The following is a 27481-nucleotide window of genomic DNA, read 5'->3' as shown; positions in this document are numbered from 1 at the left end:
CAGTCTCTGCCCTTTTCCCAAAGAACCCCCACTGCTTTCTCCCTGGAACCTCACAAAAGCTAAGAAGCAGCTAGAGGTGAGTGAGTGCTTGCTTCTTTTCCTCCTAACTTTTCCCAGGGAAGAGGATCTCCCGGAAGGATGCTTTTCAACGGTCGGTCGTCAGCCAGTGGGAAGTGGAGCCCTTAACCTGGGATGAATAAGGAGCTGGGGTGTGGAGGTATTCTCCTGGAGACAGAAAGAGGGTATTCATTAAAAAGCCTGGTCCCTACTCTTTCACTTTCTGGCTGTGTGACATTGGGCAGGTCTCTTTAGTTCAGAGTCTGATTTCTTCATTATTTAATTTATAGGGATAAATGAGAAAATATAACTAAAGCATTCAGGAGAATGTCTGTCTCTTAGTGAAGTGCTTCATACCTGTTAGTTAGGAAAATGAGGGGTATTGTCACTGCTCTTAGGTGAGGTGGATGACTCCCCTCCCGAATCTGTTCCTGCCTCTCTGTTCTAGCTGCTGGGGCTTCTTGGGGCAGGAGGAGCAAACTCCGGGGGAGGTGGGTGGAGCCTCATTCCAGCTCCGCCAGAACCTCCTGAGGCACAGCCGCTGAGCTGGGGTTTGCACCTGACAGACACCTTCCTGCTTGCGGAGCAGACCTCCTCCCCACCCAGAGCCCTCTCTCGGAAGCAATCATGCCTGTGACAAAGAGTGCCGGGGGTCCCCAGGGCACTGTTGACCTCAAACTGGACCTCAGGTCCCCTCCCAAAAGCGCCAAGAAGCTACAGAGCAAGGACTCCAGTTTCTGGGATGGACATCCTTCCGAGTCACCAGGCTTAAAGAAGACCAAGGGTATAACGTGAGTGCTTTTTTCTGCCACCTCCCATTTCTGCCTCTGAGCCTGCAAGCTTGCATTGACAAAAATCCTAGTGCAGCTGTGTCTGACGCCCAGCCCATTATGCAGATGGGAAAACCAAGGTCAAAAAAAGTGCAGGCAGAGACTGAGTCAAGGTGAGAGGTTACAGGGGCAGGAGCAGGGACTCAGAAAGCCCTAGGCTCTCATGGTCCCACACTCCATAGGGTGGGGACACTAAGTCCCAGTTACCGCCGGCCATGCACTGGGTCATTGGTAGGATGGGCCCTAGAATCCAGTGCTGGCCCTAAGTCAGCTTTGCTCCCGGTCAGTCCTGACCATTGACAGAATCCCTAACTTTCTCCAAGGAGTTGAGTTCTATCCTTAAAACCGCGGCCTCACTGACAACCAGGCATCGACTCCTGTCTGACTCCTTCCTCCAGTCATTCCGACTTCTACTTTGGCCCATGTTTCAGTGGTGAGGACATTGAAAGCACAGGATGTGGAAGACTTTCTTCTACCTCCCTGTGGTGTGTGTGGGGGTTGGGGAGGCTTGCAAACCATGACCAGGAAGGGTCTGCAGAAGGAGTTTCGGAGGGGGAGAGACACTATGGGGCTCAGCAATCACCGCCTCCACCGCCCAAGCCTAGTGGCTAGTCCCCTTAGGAAATGTGGGTGGTTGGCCTGCTGGAGAGTGCTGCTGCTTTAAGAAGAAAATGTTGACAGCACTGGTACAGTAGAAAGAACAGCTGCAGCTGCGCTCAACTAGTGATTCTGTACCTTCCCTTCCCCCAGCCTAGAGTCCTCCATATGCAAAACAGGGGTAAAGGGGTGACAGTGCGAATTTAAAGAGACCGCCTGTGGGAATCACGTCTGTTGGGAGGGGTGTGCAGCAAGCTAGGAGAAGTTACCAGAAGGGCAGGTGAAACCCCCTTCCATTGTTAGGTCTAGAGCACCAATAGGGTTCATTTGCCCCCAGGGGCTAATCCTGGGGGCTGTGAATTCCTGACACTGAGAATGAACTCTCTAGGCCTTGGGCCATCCACAGCAGAGCAGGGATATTTCTCAATCAGAGGCCTTGGGGGAACCCACCAGCTCTTGTGTCCTAAACTGACTATGTGGTTTGGTGGCAATTTCAGCTACTTGAGGATCAAAGACAGTAAAGCATGAGAGAACTAGAGGGGCCCTCATGGTTTGGAGCAGAAGAGAAACAAGTCGGGCAAGTGCGGAACTCAGGTCAGCTCACGTGGTTTCAGATGCCCACTTAGCTGCTAACCAGCTCAAGCAAGAGACAGAACTCTCTGCCCCAGTTTCTCCTCTGTGAAATGACAGTTCACTCCTCCCAGGAGGGCTGCAAAGGTGACTTGCACATAAAGCCCCCAAACACAGCACCCTTAAAAGCTGGCTGCTATGAATACCTTGCAAGGCCAAGGTCACCAAAGGACTTGGGGCTAGACCACCAGTGCCCTGCCTCCCAGCCCAGCGCTCTGCCCAGCTCACCACCCTAAGTTCCCAAGTCAGCTGCGGGGCCCAAAGTTAAATTCTGATTTCTTAAGTCCTTTGGTTAGAAATTTCTAAAGCGACCTGTTGACCCTTTCCCTGTTGCAAAACAAGCCCATTATTGGAGGGCCGTAGGGCATGAGCGCTGGGTCAGCGATGCTGACACCCACAGAGGGAGAGAAGAGCACAGCACTCTCCGCCCACATTCTCCCTCAATTGTTCTCTTTAACCCGTAACAAATCCTTGGGCAGATGCTGAGAAAGCCAGAGGTTCTAGGGATTAACACAAAGATAAGGGTGGTTGGGGCAATTCTTTCAAAATATCATTCCTCCCAACGTTTACAGAGGCTCAGCAAAGTAAACCTGTTGGCCAAGATGACACAGCTAGTTAAGTAAGTAGTGGCCTTGGAATTTAATCCCTCGTTCATTCAACCTTAGAGACCAGGCTCCTTCCAGAATACCTCTGGTGCCCTTTATAGTGTCTTTTCTGAAAACCTCTTCCAGGGAATTTCCAATGTTTCTGAAGTTGTGGATGTAAACCCAACACTCAGCTTGGTCCCACCTGGTCCAGGTACAAAGAGGTATAGTGACAGGTTGTTCCGTAATTCGTCAACACAGAGCGTACCTCCCTGGAACTTATCCTTACAGATGCCCTTCAGACCACTTTCCCATCTGTCTTAAAGAGGGGATCGGAGTTTTTATTTTTTTATTTTATTTTTTTTTGATTGGGGTGGAAGGAGACATGCCTTTCCCCAGTTTGAGGTCTTGGCCTGAGGCCAAAAAAATTCCTCTGGAGCCCAATCCTCAAATGACCTTATCTCAACAGACCCCATCTGGGGGCCTCTTTAATTCAGAAGTCACCATGAAGTCTCTTTGCTGCTGGCCCTTTTCCCTTTTCTCTGAGTTCAATCCTGTGTCAGCTACTAGTTTTATGACCTTGGGCCATCCCCTTTCTGAGCTTCCATTTCTGTCATTACAAAATAGGATTTTTCCTTTTATGTGTCTCTCTGGGCCTATTTCCGGGAGGTGGTCCAGTGGAAGCGGGGTGAAGAACAGGGATGCGGAGGCATTTCTGAGTTCAAATCCTGACTCCCCCCGTGTGTCTCTGGACATATCATTAAAAAAAATCTCTATGCCTCAGTTTCCTCAGCAGCAAAATAAGGGCAATAATGTACTTCCTAGGCTTGACAAGAGAATTAAATGTGGTAATACGGGTTAAGTACTTAGCATAGTACCTGATATATAGTAAATATTATCATGGCATATGTTGAGTGTTAACTGCTAAATCCATGACAGGCAAACTGAGATGGTTGGTCACCCTATAGGAGACCCAAAGGTGCCAATCAAGGCCATGGGGACAGAGAGATGGCCAGGAGCCCACCTCTCCAGCTGAACTCAGGTGTTGGCATGTCATGAGGGAATGCCTGTTGGACCTCCTCACCTTCACACACCTACACCCTCATGTCTCTTTCCTCTCCTTTAGAGCCTTCCAGACCTTGGTTCACCTGGTGAAAGGCAACATGGGTACAGGGATCCTGGGACTACCGCTGGCTGTGAAGAATGCAGGCATCCTGGTAAGACGGGGTGCTGCAGGTAGGGCCAGCATGACAGGGTTGGAAGGGGAAGTAAGTGGGAGGAGAGGCTCTCAGACTTTATAATGGGATGCAAGAAGCAGTCTTTCTCGGAGGCAGCTTGGTCCAGACCCGGAGTCTAGACATCAGCCAGCGTTTGAGTTCTGGCTCTGTCACGAATTGGAGTGGCCCTGGTGAGTCATTTGTCCCTTCTTTGGGGCTCAGTTTTCTCCCTTGGAGAATGCAGGAGTTGGACGATGACGAGTTTTCTGATTGTGCTTTATGTAGCACTAGGACACATAGACACCTCTGAGGTCACTAAGGGTCAGAATCCTGAGTCCCATTGTAATTGCTTTATGTACTTTATTGGAGTACTACTTGAGATTATATTTGAAAGCACCGTTATTGCTGCCAAAAAGGACTTCCAAACCAGTTTTCTAGAAAGTTCCTTGAGTGCCAAATGGTATCCGCGCTACCAAATCCGTCTTTGCAAAGTTTTTCCTAAATCCACTCCCTTCTCTCCTCCCTTTTCCCTTGGCTCCCCCTTCCCTCAGATGGGTCCGCTCAGTTTGCTGGCCATGGGCTTCACTGCCTGCCACTGCATGCACATCCTGGTCAGGTGTGCCCAGCACTTCTGCCACAGGTAAGGAAAACAGCATCCTCATATCAATTGCTTTGGTCCTGGGTTCTCAGGGATGTCCCAGAAACATCCTACATAAAACAAGAGTTTACTTCTTTCTTCTAACAAGGCTAAGAAAAAGAGAAAAGCATTTGGGACACGGACCTAAGGTGAGGCTCTGCCACGTGACTCATTAGGTGATCTCAGTCAGGCCACTGGGATTATCTGCTTGGCTCCTCTGTAAATTGGGCATAAACAATCCATGCCTAGCCCTGCCTCAGAATTGTGATGAGAATCCATTGCGACCCTGGATAGGAAAACTGCTATACCCACATGAGGTGTGCTTTATTACCCTGGTTCTGGAGGAACCACCCGCTTGACAGGTAAGGAAAACAAGCCACCCAGGAAATACTGCCAGGTGTCTAAGTCTGAACTAGAACTTAGGTCTCTGCCCCCAGTGTTCTTTCTCCTCCAGCTGGGTCCTGCCTTCCTGTGTGTCTGAAGACCTTTTAATACAGGATCTGAGGTTAAACACCCTCTTGCTAACTCTATATGCACTTTCTCCTACAGGCTTAACAAGCCCTTCATGGACTATGGTGACACGGTGATGCACGGACTGGAAGCCAGCCCCAGCGCCTGGCTCCGGACCCATGCCCACTGGGGAAGGTACCTTGTTCTTGCTCTGCCTGAAGTGGAGTGACCTAGAGGAGGAGGAAATATGGCTGTCAGAGATGCCTTCTTCCCTGGAAAGCTGGCTCACGTGGCACAGAATGTTGGGCTTTCCACATGGAAGGGGTTCACTGGAAATCTTCCTGATCTAGGACCCCACCTTGTATACTTTCCTTTTTTTTTTTTTCAGCTTTAGTATTATTCACTTCTTTATTAAACTATGTTTATCCTGTTGGACTATGTACCAGGCCCTGGAAATACTGTGGGGAGCAAGGCAAACAGGCTTTGCTACCACAGAACCCATTATCCAGTAGGAAAGACGAGCATCACACAGGTTAGGAGACAATCACTTCATAACCACTAGGATGAGTGTGATGAAGGAAGGAAATACTAGTTGTTACTGAGCAGATAAGGCAATGTGTGTGGGCTCATGTGGGTTTCCTAGGAGGGAACAGTTGAGATGAGCCCTGAAGGAAGGAATTCTTAAGAATAAGCAAATACCTAAGTTGAAGTGGGCAGGAGCCTGGATTGCCTTCCCGGAAGATGAAAGAGCAGAGCTCTTTCAGTGAAGGTCTGAAGCTAGATGGAATGTGTGACAGTTTCAAGGTACAGAACAAAGGGAGCTTGAGGGCAGAGTCAATGAGATGAGGCTGAAGAAGGATCCAGGGTTCCAAGCAAACTCTACATTGTAGACCCCCTTTTTAAAGGTTTTTGTTCTTTTCTTTAATACCCCAAAGAAGCCACTGGAAGGTTTTAATCAGGCAAGTATCACATTTGCGTTGTTTAAACATCTGTCTGGCTTCTGTTAGGAGAATACATTGTAAGTGAGCAACAGGTCAGATCCATGAGGGGGCTATTGGCAACGTCCGAGGAGATAACAATAACAGCTGTGACCAAGCTGGTAGCAGTGGGGATAGAGAAAAGTGAATTTGGGTTATGCTTTGGATCCCAGGACTGTGGAAAAAAGGAAAGTCAAGGTTGACTCGGATTTCTGATGACTTTAAGTTTAGACAAGTTGGGTTTTAGATGTCAAACGGGCAGGGATATGTACATTTTTAACCTGTCTTCATGTAGGACATACAGAACTGAAGCCATCAGCCATGAAGCCAAGGCGCAGAAGACATCCCTTAGGGAGAGAATTTATAGTAAGAAGAAAAGTGTTAAAAACAAACAAACACGTTAAGCACCCTTTGCTAAGCTGATGTCCTCCTCCAGCAACTCCCACCTTTTGCTTTCGGGACTGACACAGAACAATCAACCCCCTCCTTTCTCGGTACTTGGGACTAAATCTGCTCTTTTGTCTTTGTTTTCAGGCCTGTGCCCACTCTGTCCACATGCTCTTTTCTGAGTACCATCTAGGTCAAAGTCTCTCTTGAATTATGATACTCTAAAACATTCCAGCCCTGCTCTGCACTCTCTCACGAAATGTAGTCTGCAATGCATGGTGGCCCTGGCACCGCTCTTGGCCCAAAGCCTGTTCACATCCTGACAATACATTCAGCCTCTGAGCAGACTCAGAAGGCTTTGGGATGATGACCAGAATTTTTCCAGTGTGTGACCCAAGAAGAGGCTCTGTCTGTCACTTACCCCTCAAATCCTTCTACCCATCGTTGGACATATAAAGCAGCTCTTCCTGCTCTCCTTAGGGACCTGGGTCCCCTAATTACCTCCTCTCCTATAACTTGAACTTCTCTTTGGATCTATGGGCTCTTCCAATCAACATTTAAATGCATTCACGTGTCTCCATCTTAAAAAATAGTGAAATAAACTCATAAAGTTTCCTGGACCTCACACCGTCCTGTAGCCACCACCCAATCTCCTATTCAGCAGCTGCGTATTCAACAGAGAGCTGTTGAGTACCTGCGGTGTGTCCAGATGGGTTGTGACAGTGGGTCTACAATGATGAGCAGCATGGGCACCATCAAGACTGAAGCTCACACTTAGCTCCGTGAAAGAACATCTCACATTCTGACTTTACTTCCATCCATCTGGTTCACACCCCTTCCATGGGTCACCTGGCTTTTCTGTCCTGAGACTTCTGTTGAAGTTCTTCCTGCCTACGTTCTAAACCACCTCCTTGTTGCCCCTTCTTCAACTTAGAGAACCTCTCAACAGTGTGGGTACAATTAAACATTCTCTTCTTCAGATGTTTTCTCCTCCCTTGGCTGCTATTAAACCCTTCCCTCACCCCTAGTTTCCCACTTACGTTTCTGGCCAGCCCTTGGCTTTCATTACAGGCTCCTGGTGTTCTCTAGGGTTTGGGACACCGGCTTCTCACCTCCTCCCTCTGTGCACTCCCCAAAACTGACCTGCCTTCTTAGGGCTTTATCCATTACTGACAAATCAATAGTTCAGGACCCTCATATGTAGTCATCTCCTAAACTGTAGGAGCCTTAGGCTCAACAATTCAGATACTGAATGTGTCACTTCTTCCTCTTCCCCCGAAACCTGTTCCTTCTTTCCAGTTCATTTCATTGTCCTAGCCAAAGCCTGTCAGGAAACTCTGAACATTTCCCTTTCTGCCAGAGGTTAGTGGTCACCAAGTTCTGTAAGTTCTAGCTCCCTAGTACCTCTTAAATTGCTTTCTCTCCTCCTAATAACCATGTCTTTGTCCAGGCTGCTGGACACCTCTGTTATTATAAGAATCTGCTACACAGTCTACCTATCTTGAGTCTAGCCCCTCCAGTGGATTCCCCACAACCAGAGAAATCTACCTTCTCCCTCTGCTGAAGTGCTTTCCTCACTCCTTCCTCTCCACCTCTCCTCCTCAGTCTTTTTAAAAAATTTCTCTCTTTCTTCCCCTTCCCAAGGGACTCCTGCTCAGGTATTGGTTTTTCCATGAAGGCTATCTGCTCTATAATTAGGACAAACTGTCCTTTTCACCGTGGTCCTGAGTGCCGATTCTTTTTTGGTCACTGATCTATGAACCACTCAGTCAGGGGACCATGTGTTATTTGTGTTTCCCTCAGAGCCTAATATGGCGTCTGGCGCATGGTAGAAAAAATTTCCATGTTAATGATAGCTAATAAAAATGGTGTGCTTGTTTCTATACATCAATTAGCATCAATTATGAGGAATGCCAGAGCCAGGTGCTGGGGGAGGCTCCCAACTATGAAGAATTTCCCCACTTGCTGAGCTGGGAGTGTGAGGGTGGTTGAGACACACTTTTTTTTTTTAAAAATAATAAGGAATGATTGTTACCTCCCTTCTTAGAGCCCATTGTTGACTGCACTAGCAGAAGTGAGGGTGCTGGTACCAGGTCACCAACCCCTGGGGACGGAACTAGAAACGACAGACCAACTCTTCTTTTATAACATGTTTTCTTTCTCCTCTCTTCCAGGAATATGGTGAGCTTCTTCCTTATAGTCACCCAGCTGGGTTTCTGCTGTGTGTACATTGTGTTTCTGGCTGATAATTTAAAACAGGTAGAGTGTTCCAGAGAAGGTGGAAGGGGAAAGGATGTGGGGGAGGGGGTCCTCTGTGAGGTGTTAGCAAATGTGGCTTCTTCTTTTGGGCTCCTAATGTCCTCAGGAGTACAACAAAGGAAGTTAAACTAGATGTTATGAAGGAATCCAGATTTCCCCGGTTCACTGATCTGTTCTGCAAGTGTTTAATCTTTCCAGTATCTTGGGCCTGTTCTCAAAGCCGGTCTCTAACACTGAGCTGGTACAAACCTAGAATTTTGTCAGTTGCCCTGCCTTGGAGCTTGATCATCCCTAACTCTCCTGAGACTGATCCGGCTCTTTTTGGATGATCCCTCATCTTTGGACCATCTTTATCCACCTTTAGTTGCTTAACCTCTGGTTTAACAGTTGTTGTCTCCAGGAAGTTGTTTTGATCTAGCCCAGAAGTTATCTTGTAGCAATTTAAGCAAAATATGGTGGGTAGTAACAAAGGCTATCCTTAGTCAATCAGTGAGTTTAAAAAAGAAATTATTAAAAAAGAAATTATTCTCTAGGGCTCTTTTTGTTTGTTTATTGCAATATCAGAAATTTAGAAATGTAAAGAAATTAGAAGGAAAAAAATAGCATGCATTCAAAGTTAGCTGCTATTCTATGTCAGAAACAGGAAGTATTATGTCTGCTTTCCCCCATTTAGTTCTCTCTAGGGCCTTATCACGGTAGGTACTGTGGTTATTCCCATTTTGTTGATGAGAAAACTGAAACTATAAACTCTATAATGTGTAGAAGACCACAAAGCCGAGATTAAAAATCCAGGCCTTTCAACATCAGAGCTCAAGTTCTTGAACACTGCTATATTACTTTTCAAAGTGAAAGAAAATTGGGGCGACTGGGTGGCTCAGTTGCATAAACATCTGACTCTTCATCTCAGCTCATGCCTTCCTCTCAGGGTCGTGAGTTCAAGCTCTCTGTTGGACTCCATGCTGGGCATTGAGTCTACTTAAAAAAATAAAATAAAATAAAAAAGTAAGAAGAAGGGGAAGAAGGAAGAAAAAAGAAAGAAAATTATTAATTCAACCACTCGTGGTTATTGTTTTAAGTTAGTATTAACTAGTTAGCATTTTGTAATGTGCTCACATTTTTTTGTCCTTATGTTTTTTTAATGTAATTTTTACCAATTTCATAATATTTCATCACACAGACTGGCCAGGATGTAGTCTTCTCTTGTTGGATATTTTATTTGTTTCCCTTTGTTTTTCTGCTATAATCTGTGGAAGGTTTTGTACACCCCTTTATTTCTTTGGTATATATTCCTTAAAGTAAAATTACTGGATCAAATAGTTTGGTTGTTTGAAGGCTCTTAAAACATGTCGCCAGACTGCCACTTGGAAATCAGTTTGCTATCAGCCGAACGTTATCATCTGTCTAGAGACAAGGCAAGCATTCTCTCCAAGAGTTTGCAGGCTACATAGGATGCATTCTAAACCAAACAAGCTAGCTCTCAATATATTTTGGTGCTGGGTCAGGACACCACCAACAATCCTCTGAAGACAGGGCCGCTTCACGGTGAACTTAAGGGGCAAAAATATGCGGGGGCAGGAAAGACCATTGCAACAAGGGAAGGCTCCTTTACAGAGGTTCCACCAAGCAGGGTGTTGAAGGACAGGTTTGAGGAGTAGGGGCAGCAGTGAGGGAGGGGGGAGTGAATACCTGGAGGCAGGAATGTACAGCCCTGCTCAGGAGAGGCCATAAAATTGGTTGTAGGAAGGTGTGGACTTTGGGAATGGGGCCCATGATGGGGGCCATGAATGCCTGCTAATGTTTCTAGTACTTTTCCTATTGAAAGGAACCAGAAAGTGAGGAATTGGAAAAAAACAAGACTTAATGGTTCATTTAAGTAACCATGTTTGTGTGTTCTTAAGTGAAAAGGAGATTTCAAAATAAGAGCATATGCTGTGATTGTGGTCTTGTAAAAAAAAAAAAAAAAAAAAAAAAAAAAAGATGAGTATAATACATGTAATTTGTGATATGGTGTAGAAAATGCATAGATGAATATATTCCTAGACATCACTTTGGCTACCAATGTGTACTGAGATCACCATTGTTTTTACATCTCCTTCTTGCCTAATTCTAGTCCCTAATTGTTCTGCAATGCTCTGCAATATTGCTTGCACAGTAAGACGGTACCCATTAAGTCAGGCTGATTCTAAACTAGGGTAGTACCAACCCTCTCCTCCCCCTATATCCCCGGACTTCAGGGTGGTGTTTGTACTGTGTGCAGAGGGGGTGTTTCTTGTTTGTCACAATGATTGGGGGATGGAAATAGCTTTTACTGGGTGGATGCTAAATGTCCTGCAGATAATGGTCCAGTCCTCACAAGGAGTAATTCTCTCACTCAAATGCCAGTATTACTCTGATTAAGAAACAGTAAGTGATGGGTTATTTTTGTTTTAAGCAAAGGAAACTCTAACTCATTGTGAGGCCCTGGCATGTGAGACTTGTTTTGTGTGAAGGAGTTTGGTTATGGGCCAGGCACTAAGCTAATCATGTGGCCAGTAGATGTATTGACTCTTCCCTCTTTCCTCTTCCCGTTCCTTCCTCAGATAGTGGAAGCCGTTAATGGGACCACCAATAGCTGCCATTACAATGAGACAGTGATTCTGACTCCCACCATGGACTCTCGACTCTACATGCTCTCCTTCCTGCCCTTCCTGGTGCTGCTGGTCCTCATCCGGAATCTCAGGGTCTTGACCATCTTCTCCATGTTGGCCAACATCAGCATGCTGGTCAGCTTGATCATTATCACCCAGTATATTGTCCAGGTTAGTGGACCTGACTCCTCCAGTGGGCAGAGCTTTATTATTGATATAATAGACTGATACCTACCTAAGGCCAACCCTGAGGATAGGCATGAACCTTACTCTTGAGTCTCATACCATTGTACCATTCTTTCCACGAAGATGTCTCTGTGCAATCTCATTCTTCTGGATAGGTCCTCTTTTATGTTGCTATTCTAATCCTTGTTGAACTCTGGTCTTTGAAAAAAATTTTGCTTTTCAAGGGATACATCTTGATTGGTGAACCACAGACCATTCCTATAATGGTTGGATAGCAGCAAAAGGCAAATGAAAAGCATGATCTCCTACTAAAGCTGGAATTTAGCGAATCACCTATGGTCTTACATCCTCTAGGCTACCATTACAGGTACCAAAATTACCCACAGGAACTCAAGAGAAAAAAAATAATACTTAGTCACAGAGGCATGGTCTCAGAAGACCACAAGCAAATCCATCACAATGCAAATTACAAAGCCTTCAAGGTTGAGTTGTAGATATTGATTTTCCCTCCATTTACTAGAAAAGACTACATAGAAATTTAAGCCCAGAAGGCTCTTAGCCTATCTCTCATGTCATCCAGATATCTGGATAAATCTGAAAGACTTATCTTTCAGAAGTCTCAAGAAAAAGTTATCTCGTCCATGGAATTTAAAAAAAAAAAAAACCAAATTAGTCATATTTTAGGATAACTACAAATAGGTCCTATCTTCCTTAAGGCAACATCAATAAATTCTACAAAATTGGATTTCCTAACAAGATAGCTACCTTCAATTCATTTTTGGACCATTCTTGAAGTTGCCCAGTTAGAGAAATGGCTCTGTAATAATTGTCCCATTCAGGTCAAAGGGTGCGTGACATATTTATTCCACACATTTTCTTTCCCTTTAATTTATTACTCATTGAAGAAAAGGGGACTTTCACTTCTGACTAATTACTGTGGACTCCTGAGAATATCACTAACTATAGTCACAGCAGTTTCTGTCAGCTGTAACCACTGGTACATTCCTAGTGTCCATGGACACTGCAGGCTGGTACCAGCCTGTGGTGCATTAAATTTTCTTTTGGAGGATTCTGGTAACCGTACTCCCCCCATGAGGTATTGACCCTTCAGTACTTCGACAATACCTCAATGCTTCTGTCCTCTATCTGGTGGTGTACGTGTTAAAATCAACTTTGATGCCTACTTCCTTTTGAAGTTTTCCAATTCCTTGACATTCCTTTTTTTTTTTTTTTTTTTTTAAATTTAGGTCTACTCTCAGAGTACTCCCCCTTTTAAATGAACCAAAACATGCTTTGAGAGTTAAGGTCTTACTACACTTCTCTCTCCTGTAGGAAATTCCAGACCCCAGCCAGTTGCCGCTGGTAGCAAGTTGGAAGACCTACCCTCTCTTTTTTGGAACAGCTATTTTTTCATTTGAAAGCATTGGTGTGGTAAGCTTTGAATTGGGATAATCCTTTGGGTGGCCCTCTGAACAAAAGCTGGGAACTCTCAGTTTCTGGGTTTCTGTGTGCACACAGGAGAAAGTAACCTCTTGTCCCAATACATCTATTAAACATTTATCTTCCAACCAACATGTGTTTCCTAATCTTTTAAACTCAAGACAAATAGAGGTAGATAATTTACAGGATCCAATGAAACAAACAAAAGCAGTTTTAAAGCTGGGAAGTACTGTATATTTACAATGGATTATTATATAGTTTACGTTTCCACACTTGAAGGGTAGTGCTGTGTATGTAATTTTGTTTACTTTTAATTTGCATTGCTACAATTCACTTTGGTGGGGGGAGTGTGTACATTTCTGTAAGTTTGGGAAATGCATAGAGTCACAGATGTGCCACAATCAGGACACAGAACAGCTCCCTCACCACTGGAAACTTCCTCATGCCATCCCATTGTAGTCAGCTCCTCACCTCCCACTAACCCCTGGCAACCACTTTCTGTTTTCTGTCTCTGTTGTTCTCTCTTTTCCAGAAAGTCCTATACCTGACATCACGCAGTACTTAACCTTTGAGACTGCACGTAAGATCACCTGGGTTGTTGCATGCGTCAGTAACTCCCTGCTTTCTATTGCTGAGCTGCCGCTGTATAGACATCACCATGATTTGTTTATGAGTTCACCTGCTGAAGAACAGTTAGGTTGTTTCTAGTTTTTGACAACTATGCGTAATGCTGCTATAAGCAAGCATTTATGCACAGGATTTTATGTGAAGATAACTTTTCTCTAGCAGTAGGTTTGCTAGTCACATATTAATGAATATGGTTTAACTTTATAACAAACTACCACACAGGTTTTCATAACGGCTGTACCATTTGGCTTTCCCACCGACATGGTTGAGCATTCCAGCTGCTCTGCGTCCTTGCTAGTTCTTATAGTCCTGTCAGCATTTTTTTTTCTTTTGCCATTCTAATGGGTTCATAGTCATGTTTGATTGCTATTTAATTTGCATTTTATTAATGACCAATGATCTTGAGTTTCATTTTGTGGGCTTGTCCTCTATATATCCTCTTCAGGCCAGTATCTGTTCCAATCTTTTGCAAACTTTTTAAAAAATGGAGCTTTTGAGTTTTAAGAATTCTTTATATATTACAAATCCAAGTCCTTTATTGGATATAATTGCAAATATTTTCTGCAGTCTGTAACTTCTCTTTTCATTCTCTTAACAGTGCCTTTCATAGAGCAAAATTTTAAATCTGATGAAGTCCAGTACATCAAAATTTTCATTTTATGGATCCTGCTTTCAGGGTTTTATCTAAAAACATTTTGCCTAAACCAAGTTCACAAAGATTTTCTCCTATATTTTCTTCTAAGTATTTTATGGTTTTCATTGTACATTTAGATCTATGATCCATTCTGAGTTAATTTTTGATAAAGTTGCTTGTATGTTGACGTTATTTTTTTTTTAACAGAATACCCAGTTGTTCCAGCATCATCTGTAGAAAAGACTGTCTGTTTTCCATTGAACTGCCTTTATATCTTTGTAAAAACCTTAACAGTATTGTCTTTGAATCCATTTATTTGGGTCTTCTTTCATTTCTTTGAACAATGTTTTGATACTTCACATCACTCCCACACATTCACAACTTCGGGCAGAGCCCAGGACTTCACTTACAGATTTAAGGGATCACTTTCTCCAGCATCCTCCTACCCATGTTTTCTTGCATAGTCACCAGCTTCCAGGCGCTTCTTTTTCTGGTTCTCTGGCTAGAAAGCCAAAGTTATAGCCTCCCTGTAGTGCTATGCACATCCTGTGACTGAGTCTGACTGGGATTAAGCACTGAAAGACAGAGGGAAAAACTTAAATGAGTAAATGAGTGAATGAATGAGCAGCAATTCCTCCCAGGGACTATTTCATAGACATGCAACCTATGCAATCACTTAGGGACCTGTCTTTGGAAGGATCCTACAATGGTTTTTATTGCTCTGCTTTCATCATCTTGAAATTCTTGATTTTTGAACAAAAAGCCCTGCAAATGAAAAGTCTTTTTGCATTGGAGCTTATAAATCATATAGCAGATCTGATTTATTCCCCACATTCTCTGGACTCCCAAAGCCCCCTTTCCTACTAGTTCTTTTGCTCAAAGAGAAAAATTTGTGTCAGATATTTAAGTGCCTGTGTGACCACCAGAGTCACTGATACACCAGGATGCTACTTTGTGACTGGGACTTGCCTTGGGAGTGTGATCTTGAGAGCAAAAAAGGAAACAAAAAAGTAGGGGCCCCCTCCATAGTGTCTGTCCCCCAGGGGCCTCTGTTCTATGTCTTCTGGCCAGAAAGAGGGTTTCTCTTGAACTTTTTTCTGTTTCCATCCACTACATAGGATTCTAGGATTTGAGGTCCTCTTGAGTCTAAATTGGGAGATACAGGAAGAAAAAATACCAAGAAGCCCAGTACCATAATGGTCATTTTTACTGGTTTTGATCAAACCATGTGCTGTCATATCCTTTTCAGAGTCCATGGATAGTTGTTTTATGTATTCTGCCCAGGACTTTTAGTTTTAATCAGAAAAAGAGCTATGGTGGAAGGTGCCTACACCATCCTCTTTTTTTTTTTTTTAAAGATTTTATTTATTTATTTTGACAGAGAGAGATCACAAGTAGACAGAGAGGCAGGCAGAGAGAGAGAGGAGGAAGCAGGCTCCCCGCTGAGCAGAGAGCCCGATGCGGGGCTCGATCCCAGGACCCTGAGATCATGACCCGAGCCGAAGGCAGCGGCTTAACCCACTGAGCCACCCAGGCACCCCTGCCTACATCATCCTAATGGAAGTGGAAGCACTTTATATTTAGAATTCTGGAGACTTATCGCAAAAAGCAGAGTGCAGTAGTTGAGCAAATGCCTTTGGAAGCAGAATATCCTGGAATCTTACTTTGGCCATGGGTTATTCTCTGAACTCGAATTCCCCACGAAATGATGGTAGTAATTGTTCAGTAAGTATTGAACACCTACTATGTGCTAATGATGATTAGTATCAGAGTTCACATTAGGTCTAAAAATCTTCTAGCCTAGTCTCCAAATTTTTCAGAAGGGACTGAGGCCTAAAGGGGAAAAGGACTTGAGCCAGATTCAAATTGGGAACAGCTGCAGCTGTGGCTAAATCCAGGGGTTCCTTACTCCCAGTCCAGGGACCTTAGCACTTTATGTAAATGGCCATTTATCAATCTGATTGATTGTGGGAGGAGAGAAGGACAAAGCCAGCTACTGAGTAAAAAAGGTAATTTTTAGCCTGGAGAATTTATGCAGTGAAAATTTATGGCAGGGTGGGAAAGCTCAGGTTGGATCATTCACTCTCCGTGTGATTTCCCCAGACGTTTTCCTGAGCACTGGCTGCTACTAGGAGCCTTCCCTCAATCTGGGAGGAAGTGGAAAGGCACAGTGATGACTTTGACCTGGCATTCCCCTCAAGTGTTTTCCATTTGTATGGGGTTGAGTTGCCTATAGGACAAAAAAGGAGTTAACAGTACAGGGGAGTAGATGCCCAGGTCCTACTGAGTAATAAATACAATGCTAGAGATTGGGGAGAAGCAAGTACTTGAACTTCCGAAGGCAGCCCTAGTCTGCAGCCTCACTCTGCAACTTTCAAGCTGAGTAACTTAGAGCAAGTTACTTAATCTTGGGGCAGTCTTGTTTTCCTCACCTGTAAAATAAGAATTATACAAGTACCGTCTTCATAGAGATGTAGTCTTCCCAGTATTAAAAAATAAGAACGGTTGACATTTACTAAGCCATTAGTGTATGCCATTGTGGTGCTCATATAAATCCCAAAAATTCCAGTAGGTTAGTTTTCAGATAAAGAAACCGAGGCACAGATCAGCCTAATGCTGCATGCAAGGTGTGCTTGAGTCCATGGCCTGATCAAGGAGGACAAGGTGGAGGAGGGCCATCAGCCGATAGAAACCAAAGGAGGAATTTATGGGATGAGAGGCCAGAAGGTTGGTTCCAAAAACAGAAGTGACCTTGGGATGTCCAGCAGGCTCCAGGCAGTCTGTCTCAGCTTGGATCTCTCAGAGCCAGGAATGCATCTGGAGAAGGAGGATCCCAAGAACAGGGTGTGTAGGGAAGTGTCCTGCTAGGGAACCAGGAACCTCCAGTCCCAGCTCTGCCACAGTCCGCTGTGTAACCGGAGTCGCAGCCTTCCCATCTGAACAGAGAGCAGCGAATGCACTAGAATTGCAAGTCTCAAACTCAGATGCCTTTAGAAGGCAATGTGAGTGAAGAAACCAGATACTATGTCCATGTGAGGAGGAGAGATGGGCCTGGTTAAAAGGGCAAGAATGGTGTGCCCAAAGACATTCACCTTCAATTGTCTAAAAGGCTATGCTGGCCAAACAAAATGCTTCTGCTGGCCAGATCTGGCTGCCTCAGGGGCTGAGCTCCTTGGTCTGCACAACCTGAAGAAGGCCCCTCCCAGCTCTGAAGGTGCAGAGCTCATCTTGTGACAGCAACCCTTCCTTCCTTACTTCCTTTTTTTTCTCATTTATTGTGGTAAAATATACCAAACATAAAATTTACCATCTTAACCATTTTTAAGCATGCAGTTCAGTCACGTTAAGTACATTCACGACATTGTGCAGCCATCAATGCCATCCATCTTTTGGCCTTGCATGACTGGAACTCTGTACCCACTGAACAGTGACTGTTCATTTGCCCTTCCATGAGGCCCTGGAAACCACCATGCTACTTCTTGGCTCTCTGAATATGACAACTTCAGACACCTCCGGAAATGGGATCGGGCAGTATGTGTCATTTTGTGACTGGCTTATTTCACTCAGCGTCATGGTCTCAAGGTTTATCCATGTTATGGCATGAGTCAGAAGTGCCTTCTCTTTTTTTTTTTTTTCAATTTATTTATTTTCAGAAAAACAGTATTCATTATTTTTTCACCACACCCAATGCTCCATGCAATCCGTGCCCTCTATAATACCCACCACCTGGTACCCCAACCTCCCACACCCCCGCCACTTCAAACCCCTCAGATTGTTTTTCAGAGTCCATAGTCTCTCATGATTCACCTCCCCTTCCAACTTACCCCAACTCCCTCCTCTTTTAAGGCCGCACCGTATCTACTGTATGTATATACCATCTTTGCTTCTCCATTTATCTATCAGTGGACACTTGGGTTGCTTCTGCCTTTTGGCTATGGTAAACGATGCTGCTATGAAGATAGTTGTACAGATAGCTAATCAAGTCCCTGCTTCCAGTTCTTTTGTGATAACCCAGAAGTGGCATGCCTTTCTTTTGTTCATGTTCCTCTGTATCCTTCTCTCTCTTTCCCCTATGATCCTTCTGTAGGTTCTGCCCCTGGAAAACAAGATGAAGGATGCCCGCCGCTTCCCAGCCATCCTGTCTCTGGGAATGTCCATCGTCACTTCCCTGTACATCGGCATTGGCTCTCTGGGCTACCTGCGGTTTGGAGATGACATCAAGGCCAGCGTAACCCTTAACCTACCCAACTGCTGGTAACTTCACAGGCCTCCAGGTGGTGGGGACTGAGGGCCGGGTAGGAATGTGTGGGTGACTGCCCCCTACTCCCCTTCACAGATGGCAAACTGAGGTTTAGAGGGCCTCCACAGTGAGAAACAGAACTGTCAATAGAACCCTGGCTCTGGTTTCTTTGTCCAGGGAGCTCTTCCTTCCATAGCCTGCCATGTTGAGTGAGGCCTTGATGGTTTAGTATGAAGAAGGACTTGATTTAGGAGAGAGAAGTGACAGTTTTTGGTTGCCTAAGGAGAGAAGGAAGGGGCCCTCAGGGAGAACAAGAGGCAGAGAGAGGAGTTGGTGGGTGGCAACACTCATCTCCGATTACATTTCCTAAGGTCTTGGCAATAAGCCTTGCTTTGCTAAAGCCAAGGGTGCACATCCTCCAAGTTAGAGTAGATAAGATGAAAAAGTAGTAAAACAAGTAGTAAGACGAGAACCAGCTTGGGAAAACCACCGGAAAAATGCACTATGTCCAAATGCACCCAATTCATGCAATGGTTAGCGGACCCAGACTTCAGCAGTACCATATCTAAATAGACACATGGCCCCGTATTGCATCATGCAACACTGTCTCCCACACTGAGGCGTGTCATTAATTACAGGATGTCTGTCTTTTTAGGGGTCACTTGGAGGTTTAATTTACCTAAATAGGGCTCCTTCCCCAAGCTGATAAATTATCATTCATGAAGCATTTACTGCCTGCCAGTTAGGTGCAGATACCGATCTAGGCACTCACGGGCATGGTGGGTGCTGGCTGAGTAGACTATGATCTTGATTTTCACTACCTTCCCCAGCTCATGATCCATGGACAGTGGGGGAGCGATGGTGTATATACACAAATAGAACAGATCCAGGAGGCCTCCAGAGTAACAAAGGGGCTTTGGGGACTTTTGAGGAAAGAAATCCATCAGAATGAGGATCTTTTTGTGCAACAAGACAACTCCAGCCAGACAAGGACAACCCTGTCACTCATGGGCCCACGTCCTCGCTGCACCACCGCCTCAGTTGTGGTCATGGATGATTTAGCGAACCTCTCTGACCCTCTGTGTCTTCATCTATAAAGCAGAGGTGCCATGAGGATTAAGCTGGCGTGCAGTACACCTCAAAAGATGGGACAGTTGGAAATGGAGTAAAGTGGTGTTTCAGGGAGCAGGACTCAGGAAGCAAGAAAATCAGAGAGCAAGAAACTCAGGAATGTGGCAGTTAATCTTCCTAAGGAAATGTTCCCCACATACACACGGGTTTACTGAGCATGTGAGACCTTAGTGGAATAAAGGAAAAAGTCCTTTCTCCAGAGGTCAAAAAAGGCTTCTGTAAAACTCCGCCCCCCTTCGCGCCATCACACCCTGTCTCTGCTCCTAGCCCAAGGCCTGCGAGGAATGTCTCTCCTTTTACCTCCCATCCCCCATGCATCCCTGATTGTAGACCTGCTTCTTCCCCTCAGGACTGAGCTCTCTCAACCTACTAGAAGCATGAGCTGAGGGCCTGGTCTGTGCCAAGGGCTTTGGAGGAATCCAGAGAATTGCTAAGGACTGACATTAGATCACAAGAAATGGACGTGCTTTAGACCCAGCTTTTTGGTCTTCACTACTTACCACTTGTGTCTCCTTGGGCAAGGCAGCAGGCCTGAGCCTCTAGTTTCTCAAATCTAAAACTGACCATCAAGTGATAAGTGGTTTATGAAGATGTTACACGTAGCCATGCTCAAGATTCTCTCTTTAGAGATGACCCTCTGTCGCATTCAAATCTGTCACATTTCACTCTGTTTTCCCCGCATGCTCTGCCATGACTTGGCTCTGGGAAGTCCCCTGCCCACCGTTTTCAGACAAGGAACCTGGAGCCCAAGGGACGATCCCACAGTCAGAGGTTAATATTCCAAGGAGGGGGGCGCCTGGGTGGCTCAGTGGATTAAGCCGCTGCCTTCGGCTCAGGTCATGATCTCAGGGTCCTGGGATCGAGTCCCGCATCGGGCTCTCTGCTCAGCAGGGAGTCTGCTTCTCTCTCTCTCTCTGCCTGCCTCTCTGTCTACTTGCGATCTCTCTCTGTCAAATAAATAAATAAAATCTTTAAAAAAAAAAAAAATATTCCAAGGAGGCCGGGTACCTGAATGTGGTGGCCTCAGAGGGCGTTGCTCTGGTTTGTCCCGCAGGCTGTACCAGTCGGTGAAGCTGCTGTATATCATTGGGATCCTGTGTACCTATGCCTTGCAGTTCTACGTCCCTGCAGAAATCATCATCCCCTTTGCCACCTCCCAAGTGGCAAAGCGCTGGGCACTGCCCCTGGACTTTTCTATCCGCGTCGCCATGGTCTGTCTGACAGGTGAGTAGAAAGCCAGGCAAAATGTTGCTCTTTTTCCTGAGGCTGTCAGGAATCTGCCAGGTGGAGAAGCGTAGTCCTGATAACCAGTGATGATTGAGCACTAATTGTATCTCAAGGACTGCACTAAAGCTTCACGAGTAGTAACTCATGTAAGCCTCGGGGACAACCTGATTCTCCTCTGTACCTAATTAGTCGGATTCACAGGTGTCCAGTGACACAGGAGTCTGAACAATAATCTTAACGATAAGACCTGATATTTATTAAATACATACCGCATACCAGCCACTGTAGGTACACATTTTTTAGGCCAAATTTCATAGTATTTTGTTCGGCCCTGCAGGAACTCTAATGAGGTAGATAAACTATGATAAACTTTACTTTACAAATGAGAAAACTGAAGCAGAGAGCCATAAGTAATTGGCCAGGAAGTGCCAGAATTGGATTTGAATCCACATCAGCTAAGTCTGGAGTCAGCACCCTTCACCTGACAGGTCAGTGGCCAGTGAGTCTAATCTAACAGCAGAAGTGGGTTTTAAACCTCTGAGTGTTGTATAAACTTGTGCCGACATTTAAAATGTCCAAGATCTCACATACAAATCCAGATTTCTAACGTTTTGTTGGGGGAACAATTAAAACGGTTCGGCAAGCCGAGGATCACATTCTCCACTGGCAGCAGCGAGCAGGACTTGCCCCCTGGGCTTCAGCTGGCCCTGCTCACCCCCTCGCAGTCCTCCTTATGCCCCAGGCCCCGTGATCCAGGGCACCCGCCCCACGTCGATGAGTGTTTCAGCAGGGGTGATGGAGATGATAGAGATTCCTGTATGGAGCGTGGCTTTCCCCAGCTGTCCCTAAAGCTCCTTTTAATTGCAATTCTAAGAATCCTCTTCAGGGAATTTCTTGCTTCTTGCTTCACTAGACCAACCAATGCAGTTCCGTGGACGCCAGTTTTCTTTCTTTGAAATGATTTGTTCCCAGTTTACCCCAGTAAGCAGGGATACTGCCATTCAGAGCCTTAGTGACTCTGGAGAGATCGAGGCATTTGTCCTAAATATGAAGATAGTAATTCCTGAAGCCTTCTGCATGCATTGCCCCAATCTAGACAACTGAGGAAATAAATTGAAGTAATAATACAGATAACTTTTCTGAGTTATATTATGTTACAGTACTTAATATTAACTCGGTGCTTTGTATCAACTCAATTATTCTGGGGCATATAAATGAGTTTAAAATTTGAACACCAATTGCAGTGTGAACCATAACATCTAAAAGGATAGGTAGCATTTATCGCCATTTTGCAGGGGAGGGAACAAATTGAGGAGGAAGTAGGGACCTAACCCAAGGCCAAACAAGAGAAGCCAGAATCCTGCCTTTCAGACCTGTTTTGATTCTGATACACTACACTCCTCCTCCTCCTCCTCCTCCTCGGGAAGCCTGGGAGAGGTTTCTGAGCTTTCTTGGTGAAAGTCTTCCAACAAGTCAAATAAAAAGATGTGGAACCCAGGCCTATAAAACATCTCACTAAAAAATAGATAATTTCAAAATCTTTAGCTTCTGGTGTTTGTTGTTATTTTCTGACATATATGTAAAACCTGGAGAAGACATTCTTTTAATGAGATCCCGCAAACTTATTACAGCTGAAGACCCATTTCTCCTATAATTTCATGTTCTAGTCATTTGCAAGAAGTGCATATAGTGTTAATTATTAAAACGTTAGCTCTACCAAAGCTTTTTAAAAAAAATTTTTGTGTCCTCTGTATGTTAATGTGTCCCAAGCAGAGGAGACAGTTTCCAACATTGTTATTTAATGTTATTAAGTAAGAGCTTAATCATTGTCTTTTTTTTTTTTTTTAGATTTTATTTATTTATTTGACAGACAGATCACAAGTAGGCAGAGAGGCAGGCAGAGAGAGAGAGGAGGAAGCAGACTCCCTGCGGAGCAGAGAGCCCGACGTGGGGCTCGATCCAGAACCCTGGGATCATGACCTGAGCTGAAGGCAGAGGCTTTAACCCACTGAGCCACCCAGGTGCCCCATAAATAAAATCTCTTTTAAAAAGACAATGATTGGGGCGCCTGGGTGGCTCACTGGGTTAAAGCCTCTGCCTTCAGCTCAGGTCATGATCCCACGGTCCTGGGATCGAGCCCCGCATTGCATCGGGCTCTCTGCTCAGTGGGGAGTCTGCTTCCCCACTCTCTCTGCCTGCTTCTGTGCCTTCTTGTGATCTCTGTTTTCAAATAAATAAAATATTTAAATAAATAAATAAATAAATAAGATTTAATTTATTTGAGAGAGAGCGAGAGAGAGTGGGGGTGGATCAGAGGGAGAGGCACAAGCAGATTCCTGTTGAACAGGGAGGCTGATGTGAGGCTGGATCCCACAATCCCGAGACCGCAGCATTAGCCAAAACCCAAGAGCTGGATACCAACTGACTTGAACCCCCCAGGTGACCTTTACTCATTGTTGAATAATGTGGATATTTGAAGAGCATCTCAGTGGCATTAAAATTATTTTAAGCTAAAAACATTTGAACAAACAGCATCTACAGGGAGGGGAAAAGTAAATCTTTATCTGAACTTCCTTTGCTGCATTAAGCAGGACCTTCTGACAAGGTACAGCCTGAATAATTCGGCCAGAAAGGAGACTAACCATCACCACAGACTGAGTAATTCCCTAAATAAACTATCTGAACCATCAATTAACTTCCACTTGTCCTTACGTATTCTCTTTCTGCCCCTTCCTTTCCACTTATGAAATGGGCGTGTGATCCCCTGTCTTGGGCTGTTCTGGGAGCTAACTCCTCTGAAGGCTCCCTAGCCCCAATCAAATTCTGTCTTTTGTTCTATTAATTTTGTCTGCTGTCAGTAAATTCCCAGCCCCTGCTGTCCCCCCCCCCCCGCCCCATCCTTAAACCTAAGTAGGCAGAGGGAAGATTTCTCTTCTCAACAATATGAACGCATATTTTGGAAAAATTATAGGAGATACACCAAAATTTTAATGCATAGCCCCTGTGAATGAGGTTGCAGTATTATAGGACTTCCAGTATTTTCCTTATGCAACTAAATATGAGAAACAACTGGTTTATGTCCTAAGAAAAGGATTCTTAAAAAAAAAAAAAAAAAAAAAAAAAAAGGTTGGAAAGCTTGACTAAGTCCCAAAGATCCATGTATCCCGTATCATCTCCTACAGGCACCTTGGCCATCCTCATTCCCCGCCTGGACCTGGTCATCTCCCTGGTGGGGTCCGTGAGCAGCAGTGCGCTGGCCCTCATCATTCCGCCTCTCCTGGAGATCAACACCTACTACTCGGAGGGCATGAGCCCCCTCACCATCGCCAAGGACGCCCTGATCAGCATCCTGGGCCTCATGGGCTTTGTGGTGGGGACCTACCAGGCCCTGAACGAGCTGATCCTTTCAGGACAACCCCTCCCCTTTTCCAACTCCACCATTTTTATTCAGTGAGAATGGCACTCACTGCTCCTTACCCACCAGCACCTGACTTTTACTGACATGGATATCTTTTGTATGCTTTATCTTTGTTTTGCCTCATTATTTTTTTTCTGGGCCAAGTCATGGTGAAGCAAGCAAAGACTCGCCAGTTACAGGGTCTAGATGGTAATATACAAATTTGTTTTTATTACTTTTCTTTTCATCTCTAGCTTTCCCTTTAAGTTAAGAGTCTCCCATGGAAGGCTCCTGATTCATCCAACTTGGCAATTCACAAGGTGGATTTTGTACCTTGAGTGGCGCTGTGCAAGAAGAGGCCACCAGGGGGAAACCAAGTGACAGCAACTGGCAGAAAGAGATGCCCTGGCTGAGGCTGACCCTGATCTGGTAGACAAAAGGTTTCTCCTTTCCAGATCTATTCAAAGAACATAGACTAGGAGAAGTAACCTATAATCCAACAAGTTATACACAACTCCTATGACAAAATATATAGGGAAAAAAGGTCCAATGTGAACTGTTTAACTCTCAGAAAGGAGCCATCATATTTAAGTCAAGGGCAATAAACTTTCTAAAGCACTGGGTAAAGTTTTGGCCCAGTTTGAAGATATCAACAGTAGATAGGAGGAGTAAATGTGCCAGTGGGGTGGGGGGTGGGCGGGGAGCAGACAATACCATTGCAGTATCTGACATTATTCACCGCTTAATTCTTGCAACAAGCATTCTACCTACTGTGTGCCAAGCACAGTTCAAGGTTCTTAGAGTAGATTGTAAAAATGGCCATAAATTCCTCCTGACAATGTGATTTTGCAGCTCCTCTTATCAAGAGGTGAAATCTTTGTCTCTACCCCTCAAATCTGGTCTTGCCCTCATGACTTATTGGGGCCAATGGGACGTCGGTTGCTTGTGCATCCGGACTCACATTTCTCGCTGAGCTGTGGAGCCACGACCATCAGGTAAAGAAGACTGAGCTAGTCTACTGAGGGATGAGAGGCCATATGGAGCAGAAGCGAAACATCCCAGTTGAACCCATCCTTCAGATCAACCTGTCTGCCAATGTCAAGACACACGAGGGAAGCCTCCTAGACTACCCCCAGCCCCAACCAGGCTGATCCAGATCATAAGGCTTGTCCAGATGATCCACAGAATTGTGAGAAATAATAAATGTGGTTTTAAGCCATAAAGTGTGGGAGTTTTTATGCAGCAAAAGCTAACTGATACTCACTTGAAAGACGTTGTACCAATGAGAAAAGCATCCCTGCCCTCAAAAACCTAGTTCACTATCCACTGGGGAAGAACTACAGGTAATCAACTAAGTCCGGTAACATTGATCCTCATGAGGGCAGAGGGACACTGACTCCTCCAGAGTCCTAAGTATGACTTTCCACAGGTGGCGCCATTGACCTGGATTTCCAGTAGAACTTGAGTTTCCTGACACTGACTCTTGCCCTCCTTCCCTCCGACCTGCTTCCTTGACAGTCCTGGGCCTTTTCTCATCTCTGAGCTTGGCTGGTAGCAGGAGCTGGTCAACCTGAAACACCATCTCAACCTTCCAGGTAGCGTTTTCTCCTTCCTCCGTAAAATCTCTCAAATTAGGAAAGCGCCCCCAAATAACTGGGTGGAGATTACAGGCAGATCTATCATCCCAAGAGAAAGAGTTTCTCATCAGGCTTCCTATAATTTTGCCCCATGTTTGTTTCTACCTCCATTTTAAGAGAATATTTGAAAAAGCCCTTTCCTGCTTATTTTCAGCCGTGGTCCTTCCTGTACAGGCTAAGGAAGATGTTGAGGGAGAGTGTCTGCCCCAGTTCCTAAATCCTGGTCTACTCCTTTTGTAGGAGTTTTCTACCTGCTAGACTTCAAGAAGGTGCTTCATGCACACCAGCCCTGCTCAGTCAGGTAAGAGAGGGGCCAGCAGACTGCACCAACGTCCCATAGACTGCAGGGTACCTGCTGGGAGGCAAGGCATTCATAGCCTATGCTCTGGTCCACAGCCCACATGGCCAAAGAGCTGGCTGATCTTTCCCTCCCTGCACTTCAGTGTTTCATCGGCAGACCCAAACCACTTCCACCGATGGGCTCAGAGCCATGGCAAAGCATTCTTCCTCTCTCTGTGCTTGCCTCTCCCACCTTATTCCATCATCGCCCCAACCAGTCTTGCTCAGTTTAAGAGTGTCCTCGGTTATTAAAAAATGGTCACAGTCACTGTCCAGGGACAAGCCCCTACTGTGTAAGATGCTCAGGTCAATCTTATCATTTAGACTAATATGGCTAGCATTCAATTTTGGAAAGAAAAAGTAAATTAAAAAAATAAAAAAATAATAAAAATAAAATTGGAAATAAAACATAAATGTGGGCTGGAGAGCCTTATTAGTAATATCAGCAACACTAAAGAATGCCAATTGCTAGAATTGTGTTTGAGTGGTGAGGATATTAACTTTTTGTCTGGCACTGGTTTACACACACACACACACCCTCTACCCCCTCCCCATCCCAACTGATTATTTAACTTTCGGAGCTTGTTCTTGAATCAAGAATCATATAAAATCCTTTCTTCCTTCCCTCAGTGAGCAGTTAACTGTGTTTTGCAGGGGATTATCTTACTTAATCCTTATAAAAACCCTAGGAGATTGCCACTGTCATTGTCCTTATTTTCAGATAAGGAGACAGGCTGAGAGATAGGAAGAAAGTTGCTGGTAACAAACATAGTTGGGCTCAGGACTCTCATAGTTGTGCACCAACGAGGCCCAAGAGGGACCTCAAGTGATGATGGCCAAAGTGAAAAAGAAGGAAAATGTGTCCAGTGAAATAAGCCAGTCACAAAAAGACAAATAATGCATTATTCCGGCTTTATAAGGTACCTAGGGTAGTCTGATTCCTAGAAACATAGACTGGTGGGGGTGCGCTGGAGAGGGGAGCAGGCAGCAGTTTAATGGGGACAGTTTTGCAAGAAGAAAAGGGTGCTGGGGATTGGTTGCACGACATTGGAGATTATTTAACATTACTGAACTGTGCACTTACAATTAGTTAAGGGGATCAATTTTATGTTATGTGTAACACAATTATTTTTATCACACAGTAAGTTGGTGATAAAGTAAGTTGGTGTGCAAATAATGAAGCACATCCAGATGTTCACAGCTGTCCTCCCTGGATGGTGGGGAGGTTCATTGTCCTCTCTACTGTCTAGCTGACGTGTGTAGTGTCATCTTCCTACTTTCCACTCAGGGGCAGACTCCTTGAAAGTGTTCGTTGCTAAGCCTGCAGGACCTAATATGGAGTACACATTCACTAGAAAGTATGAAAGCAGT

General features: G+C 44.9%; 1 protein-coding gene across 1 annotated transcript; it reads left to right on the top strand.

Moving 5' to 3' along the window:
* The first annotated feature begins 591 nt into the window (after nt 1–591).
* Nucleotides 592–25351, top strand: SLC36A2 (solute carrier family 36 member 2). Its single transcript, XM_059174081.1, has 10 exons — nt 592–848; nt 3825–3915; nt 4467–4555; nt 5102–5197; nt 8541–8625; nt 11205–11423; nt 12771–12869; nt 18227–18393; nt 20565–20734; nt 23920–25351. The coding sequence occupies exons 1-10, from the start codon at nt 685–687 to the stop codon at nt 24189–24191; spliced, it is 1452 nt and encodes a 483-aa protein (XP_059030064.1). The 5' UTR covers nt 592–684; the 3' UTR covers nt 24192–25351.
* Nucleotides 25352–27481: the final 2130 nt, after the last annotated feature.

The sequence above is a fragment of the Mustela lutreola genome, chromosome 5 (genome assembly GCF_030435805.1).
Source record: "Mustela lutreola isolate mMusLut2 chromosome 5, mMusLut2.pri, whole genome shotgun sequence".
Lineage (NCBI taxonomy): Eukaryota > Metazoa > Chordata > Mammalia > Carnivora > Mustelidae > Mustela > Mustela lutreola.
The sequence above is the reverse complement of the archived record's forward strand: the minus strand, read 5'-3'. Positions and strand labels throughout refer to the sequence as shown.